This window comes from Erpetoichthys calabaricus, chromosome 15, assembly GCF_900747795.2.
Source record: "Erpetoichthys calabaricus chromosome 15, fErpCal1.3, whole genome shotgun sequence".
Classification (NCBI taxonomy): Eukaryota; Metazoa; Chordata; class Cladistia; order Polypteriformes; family Polypteridae; genus Erpetoichthys; species Erpetoichthys calabaricus.
This window is the reverse complement of record NC_041408.2, coordinates 66,613,475-66,640,539: the sequence shown is the minus strand read 5'-3', so window position 1 is coordinate 66,640,539 and position 27,065 is coordinate 66,613,475. Positions and strand designations below refer to the sequence as shown.

The window sequence follows — 27,065 nt, the reverse complement described above, 5'->3', positions numbered from 1 at the left end:
GAAAATAGTTTATTGCTCGATTTGAATTTTCTAAAGAGTGCTGAACTTCAAAAAACTATCCTTAACATAAATTTTAAATAGCTAAACGCTTAGCAAAGATGAAAAGTGGTTTGATACATGCTGTTCGTAACATTTATAGAATTTCTTTTTCAATTATTCTATAAATCATCATTTTTACCATTTAATGTATTGGTATTTCTAAACAGTGTAGTAAACATCAGAATAAATTAACAATTTTCGAATTCACATATACATGAATAAAATGTTTTGTATTTATTTCAGAACATTTATAATTTTTCAAACATTATGGTTCAAGATACACTTTGCAAACAACATAATTTATAATTTGAAATTTCAAAAAGATGCTGTTATACTTCTGTACCAGTTTAAAAAAAAAATAGACAACATGGAATGGAAAAACCCAAGGAACAAATGATGGAATACTATTGAAGTTTCTTACCCAAAGCCACCCAATATAAACAAGACTCTTCCCAACAGTTTATTAGCTTTTAGTACTAAAAGAATAAATAATTTCACAGTTTATTGTGATTAGGAAAAATACATTACTGTAGACTTTGAAATGTTTATCCAAATCTCAAAACATGTTTTAAACATATTTAATACTGCATACAGAGAGGCTTATGATGCACTCGACACTGCAAGCTTCTTCAAATGATCCATGAAAACTTGTAAGCTGACATCATCTGTTAATATAGGAGCTCCAGTTTCCTGTTAAAATGATAAAAAAAAAAAAAAAAAAAAACTGTTGAGATTTTGAACATGTGGAACATCAGAGATATTCAAAATGCACTGAAATTAACGTTTAAAAGTAACCACTTTTTTGCTGTGCACACAGATTCCAATGTACTGAAATGTTGAGACAATGAAAGCTAATTGTCAACGAACTAATTCAAACACACAGACTAAAATGTTGTTAGTCAAAGGTTAACTCCTGATTTGCTTCCGTCACTGATTTTAGTTTAAAAGCCATGCTTTCCTTTGCTAAAGCCTGAACTCTGGACATCAGATAGTATTGAAAAGCACTTCAAGCTTCTATTCCGTTGCAGTTTAAATGCAGCACTAGTTTGACACACTTTTAGTATCATATAAAAATAGGTGAGAATTATTAAAATATGAGACATCAATTATCTACATTTTCAAGATTATTTTGTTTTGGTTGACCATACAGCTTTCCCTGAACACATTTGGAAACATGATGTACCTGAGGTCACAGTGGTAAAGTTGTGACCTTGATCAATCAGTCTTATTTGTTGTTTTCTAGAAGTAAATATGGCCACCCACAAACCCTCCCACTCCAAAATCCCCCATCCATTTGTACCAAAGAAGAGCAGCAATTAGCTTGATATGGCCTAAAGGAGTACTGGGGTCAAAATTCTCATCAGTCATGGTACAGATTTGCTCAGTGTTGTTGTCATAGTGGGCATGCTCTTTGACTTCGTATTTAACACTTGTCTGGCCATTTTTATACCATTTTAAACACTTTGCTGTGATAAAGCACCATCTCCACATTTTGCAGAAAGCCTTCTATTGATTTATTTACACCTTCAGCTGTACAGCCACCCAAACAAATTTATCACAAAAATGAAGGCAATTATTGACTTGCTCTCATATATATTATCTAGTTACTAGCTCTTAGAATACTCAACATTTTAATGTAACTAGTCCTATTGAAAAATGATTCATTTCAAAAATAAAATTGCACCAACTTACCTGCCCCCAAGAATACAAGTTATTATGGGTCTGTGATGGATTTACTTTTGACAGAAGGAACCGAGCCTATTTATGGGAGAGGGAGAGAAAAAAAACACATGGTGTCAGTTGTCTTTTGAATAATCTTAATTGGAACTTGTCTACTTTAAAAACCCAAGTTGCTTAGAAAGATGTCTGCAGTGTATACAGTACATACTTGACTTCCTCCATGTTCTGTATCAATGTAACGGGGCATTGGAAATCGACTCTGTAGAATTTCCTGTGCATCATCCAACGGGGCTTGAAGAAGCTGTTTAAAGTTCTCATACTCGGCCATATCTTGATAGCCAGCTTTACGCCACTGTGCAATAGTCTAATAAAAAAAAAATAAGTCAACAAAAATGTTTTATTTAAAACAATACTGAAACAAACACAATACCACTAAACTAATTAAAATTTTAGCAGCACCTATAACATACGTTAGTAAAAAAATATTAACATTTTTATAACTTGGGTTAAAATGTTCATTTTTTGTCTACTGTAGCTTTGATATTGGTATCATCTTTCAATATAATTCAACTGAAGAAGCATTAAGAATTAAATTGCCCAGACATACCTCCCCATGATAGATGACGAGCTGAAAGAAGGTGTCCATCAGTAAGATTCTATCAGGCAAAATACTGCTACTGTCGAGCAGTACAGGCTGTAGGATGATGAATAACAAGTAATTACCATCTATAACTTGTATTTCTACAGACTAAACACACTTTTTTAGCCTACCAACTATCAATTATTTTTCGTGAAAAACACTCCAAGTCACTTTATAGTTACACCCAATTCTTAATGCATCTTATTTTCTTAAATTGTGGAATAGGTAAAGTCACAGAGTCACTAATTGAATAAGAGCTGAGAACTTACGCAGCAAGAAAACAGTTGACTATTACATCAAAAATGCTAAACACAATTTCCTTTTCAGAGATTAATACAATTCCAAAATGGTTAAAAATATGCATACAAACCTCAGGTGGCCCATAAAAAGAATAGGAATACAGAACTGGCTGAATCATGATCAATGATTGAGTAAGATCCTGGCGCATAAAGTGATGGCGATAATATGAAGACTCGTCTGGACTGTTATTAAACACCTGAAGGAATGGTGATCTCCTCAAATGAAACATAAACTGGAAATGGAGAAAACAAAATCCATATTGAACATATTCTGAAATTCTGTTTTCCCTCCATTCATCTATCCATTTAATAATAATAATTCTTTACATTTAAAGGGTTAAGTTCAAATTCAAGGAGGCAGAAACTATCCTTCACCTTGGGTGAGGTGCCAGTTAATCATAGGATACCCACATTCACATGTGGGTAATTTAGAGTCACAGTTAAACTTAAACTGCATATCTCTGGAATGTCAGGGAAAACAAAACTACATTAAACAAACAGATGCTAAAAAACATGTAAACATATTGACAGTAACTGGGTGAGGTTTCTAGTCCACAAGAAGCTCTGAGGTAGGAGCATTATTCAGAGTGTTAACATGCCACTGATAAATTACTCAAATAAATATAATACCAATTGTGGTAAACACCATGTGTGTAAAACAGTGTATTTTTTTTATTAAAATTAAAATACAAAATTACAAGCCATTAATGCTTCACAATTATTAGAAGGATTTTTTCTCTCGATCTTGAAATACTCATTTAGTCTCATGGTTTTTGAATGAGACATACATTTTCAATAGCTCAAATTACTGCAAAATGTTAGGTTTATCAACAATTACTTTTTAGTTTAACTTTACATTGATTCTGCACAATTCTTATAATAATGTTACTCTACAGGCTTATTTTCCATTTCTACTGTTACAAAAGGTCACCATTGCTAGGAGAAATGTTACAAGTTTTTTTCCCCAGGGAGAAAGTATCTACTTTATTGTGAAGTGTCAGATTGGAAACAAATGAATCATTCTTCTACTGGCTAGTGTCTACATTCTGAAGAACAAAACTGACTTGAATGACTGAATGAAGTAGGTTTTTGGAATGCAAAAGAAATGTTAAAAGTTAAGAAGTACCATTAAAAAGGGAAGTTAAGTCAAATTATGCATTATTTAAAATCCACACAGTTGATATACTGTTAAGCATCATAAAATAATAAATGTTCTGAGGTGTAACGTTTTAAACCTCTGGTTTTGGGAGAAGAAATCTCGATTACATAAAAGTTTTACCTGTGGGTAAAGGGAAAAGGCTTCTGATAATCTGAAGGAAGAAGGATCGTCTTTATGAAATTGTCCAAATTTCTGACACTGTAAGTAAGCGATTTAAAAACAAATAATGAATGCATTAATATAAACCTATTTACTTAATTTTACATTTGCACATTTTACTTCCTTTACTAAACCACCCATAAAACTTCAGCTTTCTTGGTTTCTTCTCAATAAGCAGAACGACTGCTGACGAAAGTGCTTTTCTAAGAGGTGTTGTGATGGCAAACTACTTTCAGTTTGCATCACATTTTGCACAAGAAAGATTTTGATAAATTGTTGCCCTGGTAATAATTTGATGATTACAGCTTTCATTTGGAATCATCAATCCATAACATTTAGATGTACAGAAGTAAATTGTACTGAAAAAAATAGAAGCCAAGAATGAGAAAAAGGTGAAAAAATAAATTTGGAACCACAGTAACTAAGTTCTTCCTGTTTTTAATGAGGATAAATAGGCATTACTTATATTTATTATTAAATGTAGACAATGGGTATTTGCATATTTTCGTGTCCCTGCCTGCAAAGGAAAAACACTTGGAATCAGACTGTTTGTCTAGGTCTGGTTCCTGGAGATTCATGGAATTAGGGAAAAAGAATAATAAGATAACCAATTTGCTCAAAATACCATATTATTAATTGATGCATTATAAAGACTGCAATAATGCTTCTTTTGTCAAGTAATCATACAACATTCACATAAAAGCTATCTGAAAAGTACAATGGCTCAAGGAAAGAACTTGCACATGAAATCTTACCAGTCTAATTAGCTGTCTGTCAAGCCACCTTAGCACATCAGGTCCTTCCTCAGACTCTGCTCTATAAACTCCAAGCCTAGCCATTAACACAGCTGATGCTTCCTGATCAAATGATGCTTCAATGTGTTGAAGCTGAGACTGCGCATCTGCCCAGCTATAAAGGGGAGAAAAACCAAACTCTCTTAAGTACAATAACATTTTCAAAGACTTAATGTTAGCATAAAGAGATACTCCTCCCTATATTTAATTTTATCACACCTTTCTTATTTCTTTAAGAATGAATATCATTAAAAGTCAGCATTGAAGTGGCCAGTAAAACGGCAGATTCAGTTCCCTCCTTTAACTCACTGTTTATGACTCTGCACAAGTCATCTAACCTATTTATTAATCTATATAAATAGTCCTATGCCAGCAGTTCTGTGATATTTGTAATAGAAAAGAGTATATATGTATTTTAAATGTATAAAATGAAATAACTTTGTCACAGTATATAATTCTACTCAATATGTTTTAAATAAAATAACGGCAGAAATTATAGAATGGAGTAACACACATAAAACAAAAGCTACTACACAAAAACATATAGAAAATTAGAATGTTACCCCCAAAAAAATAATATAGTCCCAAATTTAATATCCCACATGTAATGCGTACACAATGTGTAAGTATGTACACTCAGCAAAACAAAAGTCAATAATAAATATTGTAAACTTGTCAGCGGATGATACCATATATGTACTTTACAATTTTTTGTGAATACTTTATACTTCTTATATATGAACATCGACGCTTGGAAGTGTGTGTGTGTCTGTCTGGGCTGAAGTGTGAGGCTACAGCATGAAGCTCAAAGAGCTGGCAAGGCGGCCCCAAGTCAACAAGTCGGAAGAAGAAAGAAGTACAAGGCTCAGTGGGCACTAAACTGGTAACAGTGCAATATGTTAACTTGCATGGTTTTAACTCTGATAATCAGGGGGAAAATACAATTTCAAAATTATTATATATAAAAAAGGTTTTCAGGTAAATAAAATTATAGCAAAAAAGAGTATATTTGTTTATAATGTTAGAATATTAACATTGGCTATTAGAAATAATCATTTCCTATAGCTTTGTTTGGTTTTACATTTTGTTAGAATACAAACTAAATTCTCATAAGCTTACTAAAAAAAAAAATACCTACCTCCTGGCAATTGTGGTCACTCTTATTCGCCTTTGCGTGCTTGAATGCTGATACTGTGTAATAAATTGAATCGCTCCTCTCCCACCCTGAGGAACGGGCGCATTATGCTATGTAACAAAAAAATAAATAAATAAATAATGCATAAAGATTCTAAAAACACTGGAAGTTCCTTTTTCGCATATTGATCATATTGATATGTGCATTTTCTCTGGCTTTACATTGATCAAGCTTTTCACAATAAGCACTAAAAATAAACTTACTTGATTTACAACTTCAAAATATATTCCCAGTGTTGTGAATGGATTCAAACCACAGACTTTCCAGTGAGTTGTGCCACCAATTCCAACTTCCTGATGGACCAAAAAAAAGCTTGTCTTAATGGCAAGGATTTTTTGTTCCCCAAGTGTGATGCTTATATTGGTTCTAACAATTAGGCTTTTACATATTACAGCAGTTAAGTAATGAATATTTAGCTATATACATTTATTTACTCTATTTAAATCAGAGACAACTGAATAAACCTACATTTTCTGACACACTTTGCCCCTTCGCATTTAGGGAAATGCAAGGCCCAATAGTACCAGATACTTTAAGCTCCCTTGAAACCTGTAATTTAAAACATTTAAAAACGAAATCAAATATTAGGCATGCATTCATTCAAATAAGTTTGCAATTAATAATAAATAAATAAATAAATAAAAAGTAGTATTTTAAAACTTGTTTCTATTTCAGTAAATCCTAACCACTTGTTTTGGGTAATTAAATTCATGTAACTTAGGCAAAAACACATTACAACACTTGACCAAAATATAGTGTGCTCAGAAAACAAATAAAACATTGGTGTTTTATTTAAAACAAATGGTTATGCTATATTCAGTTAGCAGAAACAAATAACAGAAAGCAAATTTGGAAAAAAAAATTAACAGAAATCTTTGAGAAAATGTAATGTTTCAGATGAAAGAAATTAAGTCATAGTATTATAGTATTAACCCACTCTAAACAGATGTCCTTACCTTAACTTCTATTACCCCTCCAAAGGCCATTTGGAAGTGTCCATTGTAGTCTTTCGAAAAAACTCTCTGGAATGTTTGTTTGAAGAGAGAGGTGTTGAAGGAGTCACCCATCACTATATAACCCCTAAAAAGAAACAAGTGCAATGTAAATGCTTTCCATTTCAACACATACACAAAACTGTTTTGAGGCAAATTAAAATAATCCAACACCAGATCACTAGATTTTAAAAGTGGTTTCCTTATTTAAAGAAACAACTTGCACAACAGATTATATGTGCCACAAAACATCGACACAGTATATTTAGTATCAAAGATAACATATAAAGAATATTAGAACAGTGTCTCAAAATTAACAGTTTAAGATTACAACTAAATTTTTACCCTGTTAGGTTGGCACAGCATTTCATTTCAAGAAGTCCAGTCTGATCCAAGGCACAAGCATAAATATCAACACAATGACCATTGGCAGCTGCACGATTAGCCAAGGCTTCATAATACTGCAGACAAAAAAGAAAAACAAAATATATAAAGACAAGTCTATTCCCAAAAACAAGAATGAGTCATCAGTAAGTGACACATTGCTATCATTTTAAACAAAATTAGCCTTGTGAAGTTTACACACTGGGCTATAGGCATTGTCTGCAACTCAATGTGCCCAAGATCTTCCTTAGTACTTGTATCAACTCTCCCCAGCGGGAATCTGTAATTTTGTTCAGCACAATGGATATTTCAGGTTGTGGTAGAAGAATTGCAATCCTTACTAATACAAGTGTCTGAATGAATTTTACTAGTAATCAAAAAAATAAATACACTTTAAGCAACATACCTTTGTTGCCTTTTTTAAGTGTCGTGCATTGTCTTTCTCAATATCATGCCATGAACGAATTGGGGTTTTAAGTTCATCCCCAACCACCATTCCTGGTCCCTGGGTGGGCGGACCTCCAGTGAAAAGCATTATCCGTGCACCTGTATTTGGGAATGTACCCTTAGAAAAAAAAAAAAAAAAAAAAAAGTGTAACATTGGTTAGCAAACATACAAGTTACTTACTGAAATAAGTTCATAATCTTGTAGTGGAGGTAGAGTTGGGAACTAGAAAAGTAAGACTGTACATAACTTACAAGTACCCTATTTAAAAGTATGTCTAGCAGATTGGTTTCTGGTAAACAAAGAACAGCAGCAAAAAGATTCAGAAAAAATAATTAAAGAATTATATCATTGCAAGTCACTTAAAAATTGAGCAGTACTGCAAACTCTAGCGGATTTCAAAGTGTGGTCTGCAAAGTGAGTCATCAGGACAAAGGGACTTTTAATTAGTTCAAATGCTAAGGAGATGCGGTCGGATCAGCTGCTCGCTCGCTACTGCTACTGAGCTGCATGTTCTGCTTGTCGCGCTTCGTGTCTTATCATTTAAAAGCTTGTACAGCAGCAGCTGTCCTTCTGTCTCACGTGACGTTAAAGTGTCTCAGAGAAAATCACATATCGTCTCCTTCCAAGCCATTTTTGTTTTTTTATAATAGAGATTTTTTTTTAACAAATCAAGGGTGCTAGACAAAATTAGCACTATTAAATCAATACATCTTAACACATGAGAAATGGAGCTAAAACTTCCACCATGGACCATATGCCTATCTTTCTTACACACATTAACAGCTTTTGCTTCAATTTCACACATTTTTGTTCTGCTTCTTTGCTTGTACTGGCCTCCCCCTTGTCACTCTCACTTTTACATCCAACATTTCTTGAACCTTGGTGTCTCTGCAGTGCAGTCAATCTCAGTCAATGCACTGGACTCCCTTCTAAACTCACTTTGATGTCAGCCAGGTCAATTTTATGTTGCTAGTGATCAGCACATTAGTGTGGACAGGCTTACTGCTGTTAATCTTCATGACTGAGTGGTTATTAGGAGTCTCTGCCTGAAAAACTAGGTCTTCAAAATGCAAATACAAAAATGCTGGATCTTAGTATTTTTAAAAAATATATTTTTTTCAAATTTACTTTGGAAACTTAGAATTACACACTCGGGCAGTCTGCTGTTGGATTTGATTTTAGCAAAGTGTTCCTCAATCCAAAACACTTTGAGAGACACATTTTTTTATTAAATGTGTCAGCATTTCTTGTCTACGTCCAGAATCTATATCAGAACCTTTTCCAATCCATCAATTAGAAAGCCGATTATTCAAAGCACAACACACTGAACAAAAAAGGCTGCGTAGTCTTTTAAGATATTAAACAAGTAAAATTTTCTTTAGCATTGTTATGTGCTTAAGCTGTACCCCAGATTAAAGTCTTTACATACTGTTATATTAAGACATGCACTTTTATTGGACCTCCCCATTACCATTTGTTTTTAACTAAAGAAAGTCAAAAATACTATTATTTCTGCACATTTCAACAGGACAGAGTCTTAGACATATTTTTTTCAATTCATTGATATAAAGGATATTAATAAAGGTATGATGACATCTATCCTCATGACAAAATGTACAGAAGTAACTTTAATAATAATCAAGTACTGTACACAAAAACAGTTAAATCCACCACTTATCAGCAGAAGTGGTTCACTTATTAAGAATATGTAAATCAGATCTTGTGCAGGAAGGAAGAGAAAATAAAAGAAATTGAAATGGCTTAAATTAGCCAAGAACCAGTCAGGTTATCATTGGAACAGGGTACTATTTTCATACGTGACCAAACCTAAACTCTATCGTGACTGACACAGTCAGTATTTTGAACATCTGTTGAGGAATGCATGAAAAATAAAGAAACTTTTACCCAATGTGAAATGTAAAATTGGTGGCGTTATTTCATCCAATGTGTTATCCATGCTGGTTAAACATTATAAGTAAAGAACAACATTTCCTATTTTTGAGGCTAAAATGCATTATAACTCATTATCCAAGGCATTTCTTTGATGACCTTTTTTTGGCAATCTTCTAGGGTGACATTAATTCTTGAAGTCAACATACATGCATCAGTTAGGACGTAGCAAGAAATCTTCTTAAATCCTCTAATCTTTTGAACTACTATGCAAGGATCCATAATAAACATTTTAATTGTCTGTACTATGAAAGACAGAAGTACAATCAAAGAATATTCAAAACATAACTGTTGCGATTTGATTGTATTTGTGAACCATCCATGCCTTTTTTCTTTTGGTTAAACAGAGTGTAACCAATAGGATTTCAGTTAAACATTTACAGCTAATGGATGTAAAATAAAAACAATACATATATTAAATGAAGTTACCTCAAGCAAACCAACAGCAATAGATAATGCAATTCCAGTAGATCTCAGTGGCCTTTTTCCTTGAGGTACTGGCCATGGGTCTCGCTGGAGCTCCCCAAGAAGGTCAGTAAGGTTCATGTCAATCTTATGTACAGGCTGCAAGAACCTAATAATTTACACAACAATGTCAAAACAAGCAATTAAAACATAATAAAATAATCAAGTCATATAGTAAGCAATAAGTTTAGATAAAGCTGAAAACATTTCAGGAAAAACTGACATCGAAAGTAAGAGTTTATGAAAGTTTTGTGAGGAGGAGTAGTAAGTACTCTGGAACTGAGATGTGGGCAATGAAGCTAGAATATGTAAAGGTGGAGAAAAAAAAATCATGTGGATTATGTAGTGTCACAGAGTGAGGAAAAGGAATGCAGAGTTAAAAGACTGCGTGTGGAGGTGATAGTTGGTCTGTCCTCTGCATCATACCTAAGGTGATTTGGGCAGTGAGAAAGTGAAAGGCAGAGAATGAGTGGGTGAAGAGGTGCACCAAAATGGGAGGTGGAAGGGGTGATGATGAATGGAGTTAGGTGCTTTTAGATGACAGGAAAATAATGGTCCTCTACTCACAGAATAGCCAGAACTGAGTAAAGAGGAGGAAAAATGATTTCATGGACAACTGGCTAACCTGGGTAAACTCAGGAAAATGTCCATTAAACCAGTGATAATGATGATTTTGGTGGAAATGTGAAACTATTAACTCCTAAAAATGTATCAAGTAAAATATTTTTTATAATATTTAAGCAATTACAATACCTGCTGGTACACGTTTGATCTGGAGGCTGCAGTGGTCGTCCCTGTTGTGCAGGAGTTGATGCCTTACTCAGACCTAGCATTTCCTGTAAATGAGTATCAACATTTAATTGCTAAATAAGAAGTACTTGAGACTATTTTTATACAGTTACACAACAAAACATTTTTATTTCTTGTTTAGGTAATATTAAAAGTAAAATGTCATGTATTAAATAAATTTCATGCATTATTTTTACTTTAACATTTCTGAAAGTAAGGTGATAAACCAACAATTTTGTATTTACTGATCCAATAACTAAACATGGTTTAATTTCAGTTTAGAGCCATTGGGAGCCAGGACTTATCCCAAATGAAATTTTTTGTTATGTTTTTTAACACTATCAGTAATGTAAATTCATTCCCAATAAGTAAATGTCAAAACACCATAAGGTTAATTTCTTCCTCATCCTTCCACTCAACCAATTCATTCAAAACATAGTATTGGGTAATTTAGTGCTCTTTTCTATTGTAAAAAAATCTGCATATTTGATTAAAATATTTAAACAGTTTCACATACACATACAATATGTCTATTCACATAGAAACAGAAAAAGAAAGTCAACCGATTTATCCGAGGTGAAATACTTTTATCAACATAATAGGGTGTTGTACCGTGTGAAGAGGTCCATTACTTTTTTACATTTAAGATGTCTCACTTAAAGATTTACCAATGTTGTTACTTGTCCTAGTGTGTGTGTGTGTGTGTGTATTATATATATATATATATTATATTATATACACACACACACAGGGAATTCCAGTTTCTTGCCTGAGGAAGGGACCGGAGTTGCCTCGAAAGCTTGCATATTGTAATCTTTTTAGTTAGCCAATAAACGGTGTCATTTTGCTTGACTTCTCACTATTATCAACGTGAAAACAAGTCCAATTTAGTCATCTAGCACAGAGGCTTTAAAAAAATGCTTTAACAGGATACTAGACAAAGCAAATTAATGTATTTATGGGTTAGACTTTTCTGTTCAGTACTGCCAGTAAAGAACTGGCTTTATCACAAATTAAGGCAAGGTACAGCCCCAAATTCACACAAATACTACACTGATAGCGGTGTGTATGGTATAAATCTGTAAATCCACCATTTCTGGCATCAGTTAATGCTCAAGTGCAAGACTGGGCAAAACAAGTGACTTTAGTGACTTTAAATGTGGCATGATAGTTGGCAATGGGTGTGCAAGTTTTAGCATCTCCAATCAGTTGTCATTTCATATTTTAACAAGAATGCAAAATGCAAAAAACTACAATTGATATGTGATCCTGTGGACAACAGCCGTTTGTGGATCAGGAGTGCCAAAAGAAAATGGAGAGAAATGTACAAGCAAACAGACGGGCCATAACCAGGCAAGTTAAATCCAAATTCAACATAAGTCCTGCATTCTGCACACCTATTTCATAATCTAGTATATAGTGGATTTCATGAATCTGAACAAAATAATGAACTTAGAGATTGTGGGTATGAATCCAACAGTTACATTACACACACACAAATGTTTAATTTGGAATACATTTTGAAAAATGCTACAATCTCATGTCACAGTTTTAAGAAAAAACAAATCTGTGTGTAAGCTTGATCAGACAAATAATTTCTTTGTACTTGACACAAACTGCACAAAGGTATACCAATGCTATTAAAGATGTATAATATCTGAATGACTGCTACACAGTAATAGTTTCACAGTGAAAAATGTGCGTTATGACTAAAGTAATATGACATTAAAAAGTGTTCAACTGTAGACCCAGAGATTTCTTTCTATCCTTGTAAATATAATATAAAAATTAAAACAATCAGGAAGACTTTAAAGGAACAAACCTCTATCTGTTTTGCAGACAAATCTTTGGTTCCCCTGAAGACAAAGCTCTTGGAAATGCCTTCGCAACTCAGCTCATGGACCTGAACCATTCTTCCAAATGTAATAAGACCAACAAGTGCATCAGGAGGTAAAAGACTCAGAGACATCTGAAGAGATTCCTTCAAGGCCTGTAGATCTTCTTCTTCCAAACAAGTATCCACAACATACAAAAATATAAGAGGGGTTTGTGGTCCACGCTTAAAAGGAAAAAAAATTGTAATAATCAGCTTGCCGCTATGATGTAACTGTAATACATCAAGTTTATTATGACCAAAACAAATTGTCTGTATAAATATTAGAAAGAGCAGAAAGACAAATATGAAAAAATAAGTGTTAAAACTGGTGATAAATTAGCACTCAATTCGTTAAATACAAAACTACTACAGCATTTTTAGTACCTGCATTATATATTCAATTGTGGAAAATTGTGGCATTAGCTCTGCTGGCTGATTAACTTCTGAAATGCCGGCATATGCAGGAGGGAACTATATACAAAAAGAAAAACATGAATTGAAAATACCACATCTACAAATTATACCATTATTTAACAATTCAGAAACTACAAACTTACTGGATTCCTCTGAAAACAAAAATTGCACGTCCAAAGTTTTGCACGGAAATCAACCTGACTGCAAATTTAAAAAAAAAAAACTTTATTAACATTTTAAGTACAGCATGCCACAATTGTTTCTCCTTATAAATTAGAGCACTAATGAGCTTACCACAATGGGTTCAATACTGCTTTGCAAGTTGTTCTGCTACAAAGGACTGGTTCATACTGCACTGGTGGAAGATCTGGACGTTCTTTCAGTGGTGTGTAAAGACAAGAAAGGGGTACCACCATCCTGGTGGCTTCAAGTCGACTTGATGGCCACACATTCCAACTGAATCGAACACCATCTCTCTCCTCATTCTGTTGTATGAACTCCTGGTATGTTGCCATAGAACTGCAAATAGAAACAGCATATTAAACAAGTTAATGGTGACATCTCTTTGCAATGAAAGTGACTCTTCAAGATGTACTTAAGAGTGAACCATGTTTATATTTTAATCATTTTAAGAAAAATGACTATTTTAACTGTCACAATTTTAGTACAATGGACATATGCTTTAAAAAACAAATAAGCAAACTTTTAGTATCCTGATCTTCAGTTTAAAGAGTATTGCATTATTCCAAGATGTTGTATGTTGCCTTTGGATGTCAACACAAAAAATCTTAAAAGGAAAGAATCGGGAGTAAATTCATGGAAATAAGCAGTACAGCAAAATCCCTGAAAAGGAAATGAGGAAAGTAAGAAAGCAGGTTATTGGGACAACTGAAAATCAGATGGAAAGGAGGACAGAGCATCTACCAGTGTGACAGTGCAAATGATTATTAGTAGTTAAAATGAGAAAGCGGAAAAGCACTTGGCAGGGTCTGCCAGAAAGCTGAACCAATTAAAATGGGGAACTGGAAAAAAAGTGAGTATATACCTAATGGTAAATATACATTTTGAAGTTGATAAAGCTGAAAAGTTAAAAAAGTGTATTATTTTAATCAATAAAAGGAAAAAAAACACTATACAAAGATATTAGAAGATAAGGTCAATATTGCCAGAAAAGCAAAATAAAACAGTATATAGTGTTGAAGAAATTAAGGGAAAAAAGTCTTATCCTGATGTGCAAAAAGACATGGATTACAAACTGGATACACTGAGAGCAAGTTTGAAGAATAACAAATCATCCAGCAAGTATAGGATAAAGAAAGAAAAATGTGAGCAAAAAAGTGTGGAAAGAGTTCAAGAGTACACAAAAGATGACAACTTGGGAATTGCAAAATGCCAATGGAAAATTTTGAAACAGACAGAAAGTAACCAATAAAAGAATGAAGAAAACATTCAGAAAAAGACAACATGGTTGATGGGGAAAATGACTAAGTTATAGATGAACATAAATGAGGAAAAAAAAATGCTTAGAACACCACCAAGATACAGAAGTGACTGTGCAGGAATAGGAACAAATACATATAATAAGAGAAAGTAAAGATAAAACTAGGAAGAAATGGTGAGGGAGCAATATGCACAAAACAGAAGAAAGAGTAAGAATACTGGCCAAAATGAAAACATTCCATTGGAAATATTCAAGGTAAAAAGAAAAGCAAAATAAAAACTGGTAAAAAATATACATGAAATCCATTAGACTGGTTTCTTCTTTATGAAGATTGTGACCAACACAACAAACCACGGAGAGCATGTTAGATGGCCGACATGTACATAGAAGACTGTCCTGAAAATAATTTTAAGAAGGGTATTGACGGAGGAGATAATATGTATCCAGGGAGATTGTCAGTTTTTGGAATAGAAGAGAACAAACAATAGAACAGGGGCTCTGATTATCCAAGTGTGTATTATATACAGCAGCACTGAAATGAAAATATGTTTTGGCCTATCAAAAGGCTTTCTACAGAGTTTAATGGATAACATTGATAGAAGAATTTAAAGTTAGCACATTGGGACCGGAAGGACTGAGTAAAAACTGTGTTTGAAATGGATAATCTGGATGACGCAAGGAGAGGATGCTAAGCAGGAAATTTTGTTAGACAAGAATGTCTCCTTTTATCTTCGATTTTCACCCTCTACAGAGGGAAACACAGGAAAAATGTATGAAACAGGTAAATAAATAATAAAATTATGAAGCTTAGCAGAGGTGTTCAAATGATTAAGAAACAACAACAAGCTATTTCAAACAGCTAGAAATGATGAACCAACTAGAAACACCCAGGAAGAATCAAAAATACAGAAGCAACAAGCAATGTAAGTCGAAATAAATATAAACAGAGAAGACAGACAATATGCTGAGTAACAATAATGGAAAAATTGTACAAAAAGTAAAAGCAGAGGCAGAAGCAGCAAATGGTGAACATTATGGTATGGCAAGGTAACATAACAGAAGACTGGAGGTATTTGTGATAGGCAAAAGGCAAAGCATAAAGAGAAAATTAGCTGAACAGAACCCAAGAAAACTGAGGAAGCAGAAGCACTAGAAATGATACAGAAGGATTAGTAAATCATTATGATATAGTATCAAAATAGATCATGTTCTAAGATTAGAATCATTATTGAGATTATTTATTAAAAAACAGGTAGAAGTAAGAGAAAGACTAAAAATGAAGATGAAAACTGAGTAGAAAGTCCCAGAGAATAGTGTCACTAAATAATGAAAACCTCCTGAAGGCTAGACACAAATTGGTGATGGTGAGCAGAAAAACCTTCTAAAACACCAAATCTCACAAGTTCTCCAGGGATTCAAAGTCAAATTCTCTATACCAGACAAAAGAGAACCAGCTGTAGCAGTGAAGTGCTACCATGCACTAATTTACGGGGTCATAAAATAAAAAATAAAATTTAAAAAGAAGAAGAGTTAAGAAATAACGCCACTTCAAAGCAAAATTTCATCACATGTTAACAGTTAAAAACAATCAAGTTAAACAACTCACTTATTTTCTTCAATATGTTAAGCAGGTAGTAAAGATGTATGCTTAGTTTTATAGAAGAAAATTACACTTACCAATGCCGAAAAACACAAAAAATTGATTAAGAAATTTCAGGCACAAGCAATTTTTAACCTTCCCTCTATTGCTACTCAGACCTTTCTGAATAATTTAAAAAGGAATCCCTAAATTCTGACAATCTTATACCAGGTAACACTACTCATGACGTCAAAGAAAAAACCTGTTCCACAACATTAACAGATTCTAAAGATAGTTTAAGTAACTTGAACCGGAAAATCGTGCGTCATTTCAAATTTACACACCCTTACCCACGCATAAATAGAAGGAGATGCTTTTCATTTACTACAGGAGTGGTCAGAGTTGTACATTCTTTCTCTTCCTTCACCTCAATGGTACTTTCATAGCCAGCATATGCATGGGAGAGTAAGCATTTCTGTCATTTAAAAATCTAGAATTCACCAACAAGTGAAATACCATCCATTCATTCATTGCAAAAATGACAAGGAGAAAGTAGAAGTACAATATTGGAACTTGTTTATCCAACTAATCTGAACTCTGTTCCAACTGAGTGTCTCTTTAACACTACATTCTTACTTTTTAATCTACTAAAACACAATCATTCTTAAAAGAATGAAAACTGCATACTGATTAGTGCAGTCAATTTTCTTAGCACAACTTTTAACAAGTATAGATACAGACTGTAAAGAACTGCAACGTAAAAAGTGCCAAAAATCAAACATTTGTTTATGTAAAACATTTCATTCAATGGAAATGTCAAAATATTGCTTAGCACAATACAAGTAGGGCCTCTTACTACATACTGAAAACAACAGGTTCTCATTTGCAAGCTAACCTTAACATTTAAGCGGAAAGTTTTTGCTTAACAAAAAACTCCCCTGCCATGTTGGCCTAGAGTGGTTACATAATGTGACATAACTGCTACCATTGTTTACCTATACCAAAATTCTTCATTTATTGGTTCTCTGTACATTTGGTTTGAACTCTTTTTTTTTTGGGCAGCACAGTGGCACCATGGTAGCACAGCTGCCTCACAGTAAGGAGGCCAGGGCTCATGTCCCAAGTTCTCCCTGCGTGGAGTTTTCATGTTCTCCGCAGTTCTGCATGGGTTTTTTCCAGGTGCTCTGGTTTCTTCCCACTGTTCAAAGACATGCAGGTTAGTTGAATAGGCAATACTAAATTGGCCCAAGTGCGAGTCCAGTGTGTATGTTCATACTGCAATGGAATGGCACCCTGTCCAGGGTTTGTTCCAGCCTTGCACCCGATGCTAGCTGTGATAGGCTCCAGCTACTATCCCCGCAACCCTGGTCAGGATTAAGCAGGTTAGAAACTTTTTTTCTTTTCTTTCTTTTTTTTTTTTTTTTTTTTTAAAGAAAATGTTTATTGAAATGTCAAATACAACAAAAGAAGAACTAGATACAGCTTATGGCCACTTACTTGTTTTACTGATCACCAGTGAACCTCCAGATAATCTCAATCTTTATAAAAAAAAAAAAAAGGGGTACACTGCGCACAACTATGAAATGAAACATTTGTCAGTTGTAGCAACTTTTAACTATAATAGGGGTGGGCAATGTCGGTCCTGGAGAGCTACAGTGGCTGCAGGGTTTTAATCCAACTCAGTTTCTTCATGAGAAGTTAATTATTGCTGATGTAGCACTTATTGCTTAAGTGACATTTGATGCTTCATTTTAGTGCTCTCGCTCATTAAGGTTCCCCAACCTTAATTGCTTATTTCAACCTTAAACTGCTGCATTTACTGTTTTAATGGCTCCTTATTAGCAGTAAGATGTAAATGACAAAGCAGCCAGCAATTACCCATCTAAACTGTTTCCCTTTACATTTGCATGTGTTCATGTACGGTTTGATTTAATAAACAACATTTATATAGCACATTTTCATACAAAAAAAGTAGCTCAAAGTGCTTTACATAATGAAGAAAAGAAAAATAAAAATTAAAGTCAGAAATTAAAATAAAACATTAACCTAGAATTAAGAGTAAGGTCCGATGGCCAGGGAGGACAGAAAAAACAAAAAAAAAAAAAACAAACCCAGACGGCTGAAGAAAAAAAAAAAAAAAAAAAAATCTGCAGGGGTTCCAGGCCACGAGACCGCCCAGTCCCCTCTGGGCATTCTACCTAACATAAATGAAATAGACCTCTTTATATTTAGGGTTCTCACAGAAGGACTTGATGATGATGGTCATGCAGACTTCTGGCTTTTAATCCATCAATGTTGGAACATCACAGTGCTTTGAGTAGATGGTGGTGGCGCAAACCACTTAAGAGAAAATGTAACAGACTGAAAATTATACAATTTAGGCTTCAAATCATTTCGATGATATCCTTGGAAAGGAATAAAATGTATGATATAAGAACCTTACATTGCAGACTAACAAGCCATAAAACTAAATCAGGTCTGAGATTGGCAAGAATTGGTTTCTAATTAAGCAGTTGGGTTGGAATGAAAACCTGTAGCCACTGCGGCTCTCCAGGACTGACATTGCCCACCCCTGAAATATGGCAACCCATTAGTCGTTGTAGTGCAGTGTCAACCTCAAATCTGCAGACCTCTGTGTTTAAACCCTGGCATCTTCTGTGTGGACTGCACTGACTATGTGCTCCAACCTCTGCTCAAGTCCCAAAGATTAGACATCATGAATGATCCCAGCAATGGACTGATGCTTCATATGGGTTTTTTTTTTTTTTTTGCTCTTTACAAAATATTAGATGTAGTTTCCAGTCTGCCATGAACATGTACTGGAATAACCAAGGCCAAAAAAATTAAGCAAAAAAACGTATTTAGATATTGAAAACCTTTTCAAGAAAAGGAAATAAATCTAAACATCAAAAGTGATTCATGGACGGATCAGATGCTGAGAAAGTTTCCAGATGGTAGACATGTAAATTCAGTAGAACTAAATAAACCAAAAGGCAGAATACAAGTGCAGCGTGTACCACTGCTACCTAATAGATCTAGCATCCTGAGCTCAAATCCAATTATTGTTTGTGTAGAGGTTGCATGTTCTACTCATGTCAGCCTGTAATCCATTTTTCCATTGACCTCCCCACAGACATGCAGGTAAAGTTAACTGGCAAATCTAAACCGGCTCCCATGATAGCAAGTGTGGGCGCCATGTGTGTACGCCGTGCACTAGCCCGACATCCTTATCCAAGGCTGCTCTGGAAGGATTGGGCACAAGGTAGGAAACAGTTTCTGGTAATCCCATTATGCTGCTTTATAAATGTATGTATGTATATGAGACAAAACTTACCATTCTGCGTTTTGTTCGGCCGGTCTCAAACGTAAGCTTACAAATGTGGCATAACTTTATATTATTAAAGAATGGTGGTGCTTTTCTGAATAACCTGAATGCTTTTATCTAACTATATGACGGAAAGCAGCACATTTGGGCATCTTCAATTTTCATCTCAAAGTAACGGTTTATATATCAAGTCAATACAAACTGACAACAATGGGCTAATTCAACTGGCCAGCTATATGCAATAACACAAAAATCTTTGATGCTAAGGAGAATGTATATGTAGTATCAATTAAAATAACCACTATTAATTATAACAGCTACACAAAACATACACCCAAAAAGATAAAATCATCTTAAATGGATATCTGGCAAAATAAACCAACTAAATTTCATTTGAGGACAGCACAAGAAGTTGCAACTTTCAAACAAAATCAATTCCATATGCAATTCATTACATTTGGTTCCTTGTTCTGTGGTTCAAGAATTCTGTACTTTGCCCATTACACCAAAAGCCTTAAAAACAAACTGTCAACCATGCAAAATAATATGATGTGGCAGTGTTGCATAACCGTGTACCTCAGTTATCTCATTATTATGTAAGCAGTGAGCTCTGTTTTCCACCAAAGTTTTAACAGAGCTGATTATTTCTTAGAAATGACCTTTGTTTAACTGAAAGATTGTCCTGTGACATTTTACCTTTAAAAATGTGCATAAAATATGTCACATTAATAAAGCATATTCATTTTAATTTTCCAACAGAAATAGTCTAGTTAGATCTACATCTCAAATAAATATAGAAATTACTTTTAAAGAATAAATAAATACAATAACTACTTTTAGGAATAATCAGCTTTAAGACAATTTCCACTACTTAAGTTATTTATGGGTAACTGTTACTGTGTAATATAAACTTACATTCTCAGCTCCACTTAACCATGCAAAGAGTTGTGCATTGCCCATTTGTGGATTTTCCATATTCTACATTCAGGGCTTTCCTCTGTGCTCCAATAGTCAAAGTCATGGCATTATATTATGGGCTATAGCATAAATCGTGTTAGTGTGAGCTTTTGCATGAGTGTAACCTCATCTTCTCCAATGTGGATTCCTGAGGTGCATCATTGCTGGCAAAACACACTTCATTGACCAGGACTACAAAAATGAAGAAATCAGATAAATATACTAAATCGCATCATTAGATACAGCAGTGTAGTTCAGGAATTTATACAGATGCAGAATGGATGCTGTATTGTCATGTCTATAAATACCTTCCACCTTTCTTCTTTGTATTTACTGGATTTATATTAAGATCCAGCTCTTGGTACCTCTCCCAATAACTGAAATACAAAATGTTGAAAAACTGCTCTTTTCTGATATGACTGAAAAGAGACAGTTCTGTGTCAATGAACAATGTTCCACCACAATGTTGAAGACATTAACATGCTCTACATGCATCATTATAATTTCTTCCAACTTAGAAGAAAATTTCACCATTAAAGTCAATTGACTCATGTTCACGTTAAAGATGATAATATCTCACCCATTGTTTGCAAGCTAACTGTAGGTCCCCCATCCTCAACACCATTTGTGCAATTGGATTAACGAGGGGATTGTCTGCCTGTCTGCGAGTTTGTGTGTCAAACTACGCACAGGATACAACACAATTTTCACACAGGTACTACACGCTGGGTGCTGCTAGGAACATAAGAAATGGCATTCAGCCAGTGGGTGAAACGATGGATTCTCACAGCTGGTTTCCTATGTTAAACCGACCGAGAATGTCACTTCGTGTATAAGTTCATCACATTTATTACTTGAAAATGACACAACCTGCCATGTGTTACAAAACTTTACTACATGCAGAATTAAATAAAACGAATACATTTGCAGTTAATAATTACAAAGGACTATTATCAAAGAATTTGTTGCCTCTAAAATGAAAATGGCATAAAACAAAATGTAAAAGCAGTTACATATAATCAGAGATAAATCGTACAAATCATACATTCAAAGACCTCAAAAAGCCAAGCAGAAAAATATAGATTGACGAGAATCAAAGGTATTTATTTATAAAAGGTTTATCACGGAGTCACATCTAGCTTCGTGTACAAAACCAAGTAATAGGATTTAAAGCAAACTTTATAAACTTGTTTATACAAATTCCATTTCGACGTTTTCCTGATGTTAACATCCGACGTTTAAAAGACAATTAATCCATTGCTTTAAATCAATGAGAAACATGAAATTAGGAAACCTAACAAAATGTCCCGGCTCAAAAGTAAGAATTTCAAAAGTCAGAAATTTAAATCTGAATGAAAGGGAAGTAATTCGTTCTCTTATCCTTTTACTTTGAAATTTTTCAAAAGAGTAAAAGAAACAAAAATGACCATATTTCAACATCAGTACATCCGAGTGAAGACGCCGACTAACCGGATCCTCCAAGTACCGCCGTGCCTCTTCTTAACATCCCAAAGCTGAGTTAGCCTTAACCTATAATAACATTAATTCAAATGAACTTACCTGGATTAAATCGATCACGTAAACTGATCGATGTATAATGCGTCTAACACAAATGTAAACTTAACAAAGGTATGTCAGATATGAACGGTTAACTCCAAGGAGCCGTCTAGAGTGGTTGTGAATGACGTGAGTTGCGCACCGCCCGGAAGTCCGGAAATCAGCGCACTGGGGATTTTGATTGGTGCACACTGGTCATGACGTCAGTGGCCAATGGCTTTGCCACGTCGGGGTAGGGAAATCGACGATGACGCGCACATTTGGGCTAAACTGGCGCTACCGGCAAGGGCGCTGCCGGTTTGTTTTTTTAATACTATAGTCGTTGCTATGTAATTCCATCTTTTCGTTTCCCATTCCTACCTGTATTATAATTAGCTGGGATGCCGAAAATCATAGAACCACCAACACACTCGAAATCACTCACTAGACCTATTTAGATGATTAGATCAGGCCCGGATCTGGATTGCTGATGTCGGGTTGGGGGTGGGGAGGGGTCAATAAGAAATTTTGAAGGGGCACCTTTTCTCACAATTGACTATAGAATAACGCAGCTTGTGATCAAAGGGTGGGGCATATGGACATATTTATTTCTAATGTTTCATTGTAATATTTTTAACTCGGCATTATGCTATTATGGTCATCTCTCCGATAAGAAAATGCATATTAATATTATTACTGATTTCTCTAAGGTGCTTCGAATAAATAGATTGATAGATACATACTGCTAATCAGACATAAACTTTGACTTATCAACTGGCATATGAAAGGCAAATTTGGAACTCGTACAGATAAGCTGAGAAGAACAGAACATGTACCATGAGCAGTAATACGGTATAGTGGAAGGCTCATCCCCAAAGAGAAAAAAATAACATTAAATTGGCCAAACTATAAACAATCTGGTTTTTGAAAACAAAGGTGGGAACTTTGTTTATTTGATAGGAAAAATTGGGGGAAAAAACAAAAATGATCCTGCTGCAACCTCTAACCAGTCATTCAAAGCATCAATCTTCTTTATTTTTTGGGCAAAAGCTCTAACAAACACTTCCATGTCTATGCCTTTTGTTGTTAATTTTTCATGAGCCAAATTCACTAAATTCTTCTACCTGTTGTGTAGCTTGATGCAACAGAAAGGGGCCTGGACATGTGACAGCATAGAGAATGATCTTTCACATGCAGTTGAGGATACACCCATCACCAATGCATACATTGCATGAAGTTTAGGAAATGCTTCCTTACAGACCAGTATATGCTGGCACAGTGTTGAAAGGCTTACATAATGTCAGGGGAGAATTTCTTTAGCAGCATGGCTTTTGCTAGTTGAATTTCATGCTGCAGACTATTAGTTAAAGCATCCATATCAGTGAGGAGGGGTGCCAACAGTGTCAAATCTGGAAAAGAGTTTGACTGAAGAAGAAGACAATTTACGGATCTAATGAGGTCAAGATTTTTCTTTGAAAATCTATTTTCCACTTCTTCAATAACTCTGTCCAGAATGTTCAGAAGGGATTTCTTCAAAGACTGACTGGAAGTGCTTAAAGAATCTGAATTAGTCTGACCAAGAGTGGAGAGAACAATGCTGACTGTTAGTAGTTTGGTCAAGGTTCTCTTTCTCCTTGCAGCAGGGGGAATATCTGTTGATATTTCAAAATCATCCCCTGATCCATGTATTCGGATACCTTTCAGTGCTTCCAGAGAATCACTGATAACCTCCCCAGCATGACACACATCTATAGACTGGGCTTGCAATGTGGAATTTACAGGCTTCAAGACACTAAGAATTTTTCAAGGAATTTTCCAACCTCAAAAAAATGATGCTTCCTCAACTGTACCAGAAGCCCTGCTGTCTCTGTGCAAATAGCCATCGTAGCCCCACTGTCTTCAGAAACCTCAGACAAAATGTTCAAAATATTCTTCTGATAATAAACAAGGCATGGAGTCATATCATAGTGACTTGTTCACCAGATTTCCAGTGGCCTTTTAAGCGAGGGTGTATTATAATTCTGGGCTACATATTAATGATGCAAAATAGAATGGCGTGACCAACAGAGGTCAAAGAAGTTTTTTGCTCATGGCTCTCCCTGAACTGCATGAACCACTGCTAAGTGCAGTTGATGGTTATAGAAGTGCACATATGTAATGTGTCTACCAATCTTCTGTTGCAACAATGCCTGCACCCCACCCTTGTTCCCACTCATGATTGATGCTTCATTATAACATTGGCTGATTATATTATCAGGATTGTAACCCTCAGTGGAGAGGTGTCTGATCATTTCTGTGGTTATATATTCAGCATCTAGCTGAGTCAAGTCCACCAAACCAATTAAATGATCCTCTGGAACAGAGATGTATACAAACCACATCACTATTGCTAAATTTTCTATGTTACATCTGTCTAAATTTAGATCACTTTTGATACAGAATCCAGGAAAATCTGCCTTTTCATATTTCTTTTTCATTTCATGCAAAACTAAACTGGCAAGAGTGTCAATAATCTCATTTTGTATGTTTCTTGATATACGTATACATTGCATTTTGAGGAATGCTTTTTTGCTCTTTCAGGAATCCTTGTGCAATATATATTCAAATAAATTAATGAAAAGACCATCAGAGATGTCTTCATAGTTACTTGTGCAAGACTGAGTGGATTCAGTGCTCCCATGAAAAGAAAGCTCATTCACACAGAGAAACTCCACTACTTCCCCTACGCTGATTAAAAGCACGAGGCTTCTGACTAAGCATTCATTCAGGAAAAGTCATTCAGGAAAGACTTTTAGTATTGGTTGGGATGGCTCACTATTATTCAGATCATTTAGATAATTTTCAACTGCAAGAACTACACTGCTACCTGCACTGTGTTGTTGCAAAGTGGAGAGGGAACTGCTTGGACTGCCCACTTCATCTGAAGGCACTGTTCCTAAAGGCAGAAAGTTAGAGCTAACAGCAGCAGTGCCCTGACTGCCAGTAACAAGGGAACCAAAAGTCGATGCATGGTGTTTATGGCTTCTGTAGTAAGGGTCGCCCAGCACAGACTCTAACCAAGTAATTTTATTTAAACTGAGTGCTAATATCAACTTTTGTAATGTGTAATTTTAAATACTTAAATGTTAAATAGTGTCCTAGTGAGCTAGCAATCTAACAATAATGATAAACAATAAGGATAAAACTTAAAGTAAGTATTCTTATTTAACCCAACACTAAAACAAACTACAGCAACAATAACAGAAATTTTAACAAAAAAAGCTTCCTTAAGAATACACAAATATTTTCTTCCAAATAACAGGCACCCACAAATGTTCCGCAAAATGACTTTGGAAGGTCAAGGCAACAGCATTATTTACTCTGCTCAGTCAGCAAATCAAAATTAGGAAATTGTGACAAGAGCAGAAGAAATAAATGTGATTGGCATTTTCAAATGGGGCAAAACATAGTTGATCAATTGGGTGGGCAGAGCATAAATTTGGGTGTGCATTGACCCACCCTGTCCCTTTCTAAATCGTGCCGTGGGTTAGATTAGATTAGATTAGATATATTTTATTTATCCCCATGGAGAAATTCCTGTGACAGGCATAAGGCAGAAAAATATAAAGTACAAATATGTGCACTCGAAGTACAATATAATATAGATCAATAGAATAAAAACATGTAATGCACTGAATATTATACTAAAATAATTTTAGTAGATAGGTCTAAACTATCTTCTTATAGCTTTTGGCTGAAGTGAAAGGAAAGGACATAAGGAGGAAGCGCTGAACTGCCTAATGTCAACAGGTAAGAAAAGATCCCCATGGAATGAATGGGCAAAATTATTCATGATAGCATCCAATTTTGCCACTATCTTCCTTTCCACAACAGCCTATAGAGTGTCATGGGTCAGTCCACCCTGAACCCAGAGCTGGCTTTTCCAATACGTTTGTTCAGGACTTTTGCGGTGCCTGAACTCTATTTGCTTAGCAAAAAGACGCTAGCATAGAATTATCCACTAGTTAAAGCAGACTGGTAAAACATTTCCAGCATTTCCTCAGAAAGTACGGTCTGCTCTGGCCTTTCTTATACAACTCAATTGCGTTGTCAGAGCAGCCCAGTCTGTTGTACATATGGACCCCCAGGTACTTATAGCTCTACACCACCTCCACTTCTTCCCCCTGGAAGATGACTGGTCTCAGTGTCTCTTTGACATGTCAGAAGTCCACCGCCAATTCTTTTGTTTTGTTGATGTTGAGCTTCAGGTTGTTTTCCCTGCACCACAAGGCAAAGTCCTCCACCAGCTTCCTGTGCACCGACACATCTCCATTATCAATACAATGATGGAGGAGTCATCTGAGATCTTCTGTAGTTGGCAAGAGCTGGTAATATACTGCAGTGTTGTTGTGTACAGGTTAAACAGAAAGGGAAACAGGATGGTTGCCTGTGATGTCCAGATATTACATACCACCATCTCTGATACACAGTCCTTGAGCCATCACAAACCACTGTCTGTTGGATAGTTAATACATGATCCCGGAGACTGTGTTAAGAATCAAAGACATTTTTCTTTATTATTTGGTTGTAAACACGAGTACCTGGACAAACCCCACAGAGGCACAGATTGAATGGGCAAATGTTATCCTGTCAGTATCCTGTAATTTACAGAGCAACCATACAGTTTCAAATTGACAAATCTCGCAAGCAGAATTAAATAAAAACTAAAAAAATACAGAGAAAGAAGTGCTCTGCACTAACAACCACCAAAATAACACAGGCATGAGCATGACTCATGTTTGTTTTTCAAATAGAGCATTTTTTTGCTCAATATACTATAGTGGGCCGATGAGGTGTCTAACAGCAAGGAGAGTGGAGTTCAAGTCCCAGGTGCTCACTGCATGGAGTTTGCATGTTTTCCCTGTGTCCATGTGCTTTCCTCCAGGTGTTCCAGTTTTCTCTCAC

General features: G+C 35.1%; 1 protein-coding gene across 2 annotated transcripts; it reads right to left on the bottom strand.

The window, feature by feature from the left end:
• Window positions 1-385: 385 nt before the first annotated feature.
• sec23b (SEC23 homolog B, coat complex II component) lies at window positions 386-22,302 on the bottom strand. 2 transcript variants are annotated; one of them, XM_028820116.2, is made up of 20 exons: window positions 22,146-22,302; window positions 13,578-13,802; window positions 13,427-13,484; window positions 13,254-13,340; window positions 12,816-13,052; window positions 10,958-11,040; window positions 10,169-10,313; window positions 7,748-7,906; window positions 7,303-7,418; window positions 6,922-7,045; window positions 6,434-6,514; window positions 6,169-6,258; window positions 5,909-6,015; window positions 4,732-4,885; window positions 3,938-4,015; window positions 2,730-2,891; window positions 2,327-2,413; window positions 1,928-2,083; window positions 1,732-1,797; window positions 386-729 (listed from the first exon to the last, which is right to left on the bottom strand). In XM_028820116.2, the coding sequence occupies exons 2-20, from the start codon at window positions 13,796-13,798 to the stop codon at window positions 640-642; spliced, it is 2,301 nt and encodes a 766-aa protein (XP_028675949.1). In that variant the 5' UTR covers window positions 13,799-13,802; window positions 22,146-22,302; the 3' UTR covers window positions 386-639. The 2 variants fall into 2 exon arrangements, with proteins under 2 accessions (XP_028675949.1, XP_028675950.1); XM_028820117.2 differs by lacking the exon at window positions 22,146-22,302 and adding an exon at window positions 16,402-16,482.
• Window positions 22,303-27,065: the final 4,763 nt, after the last annotated feature.

Coding starts and splice junctions, on each gene's coding strand:
- sec23b (XM_028820116.2), bottom strand. CDS start 13,798: ATGGCAACATACCAGGAGTTCATACAACAGAATGAGGAGAGAGATGGT. Junction 13,485..13,577: donor GCAGTATTGAACCCATTGTG/GTAAGCTCATTA, acceptor TTAAATTTGCAG/TCAGGTTGATTTCCGTGCAA. Junction 1,798..1,927: donor CAGAACATGGAGGAAGTCAA/GTATGTACTGTA, acceptor TCCCATAAATAG/GCTCGGTTCCTTCTGTCAAA.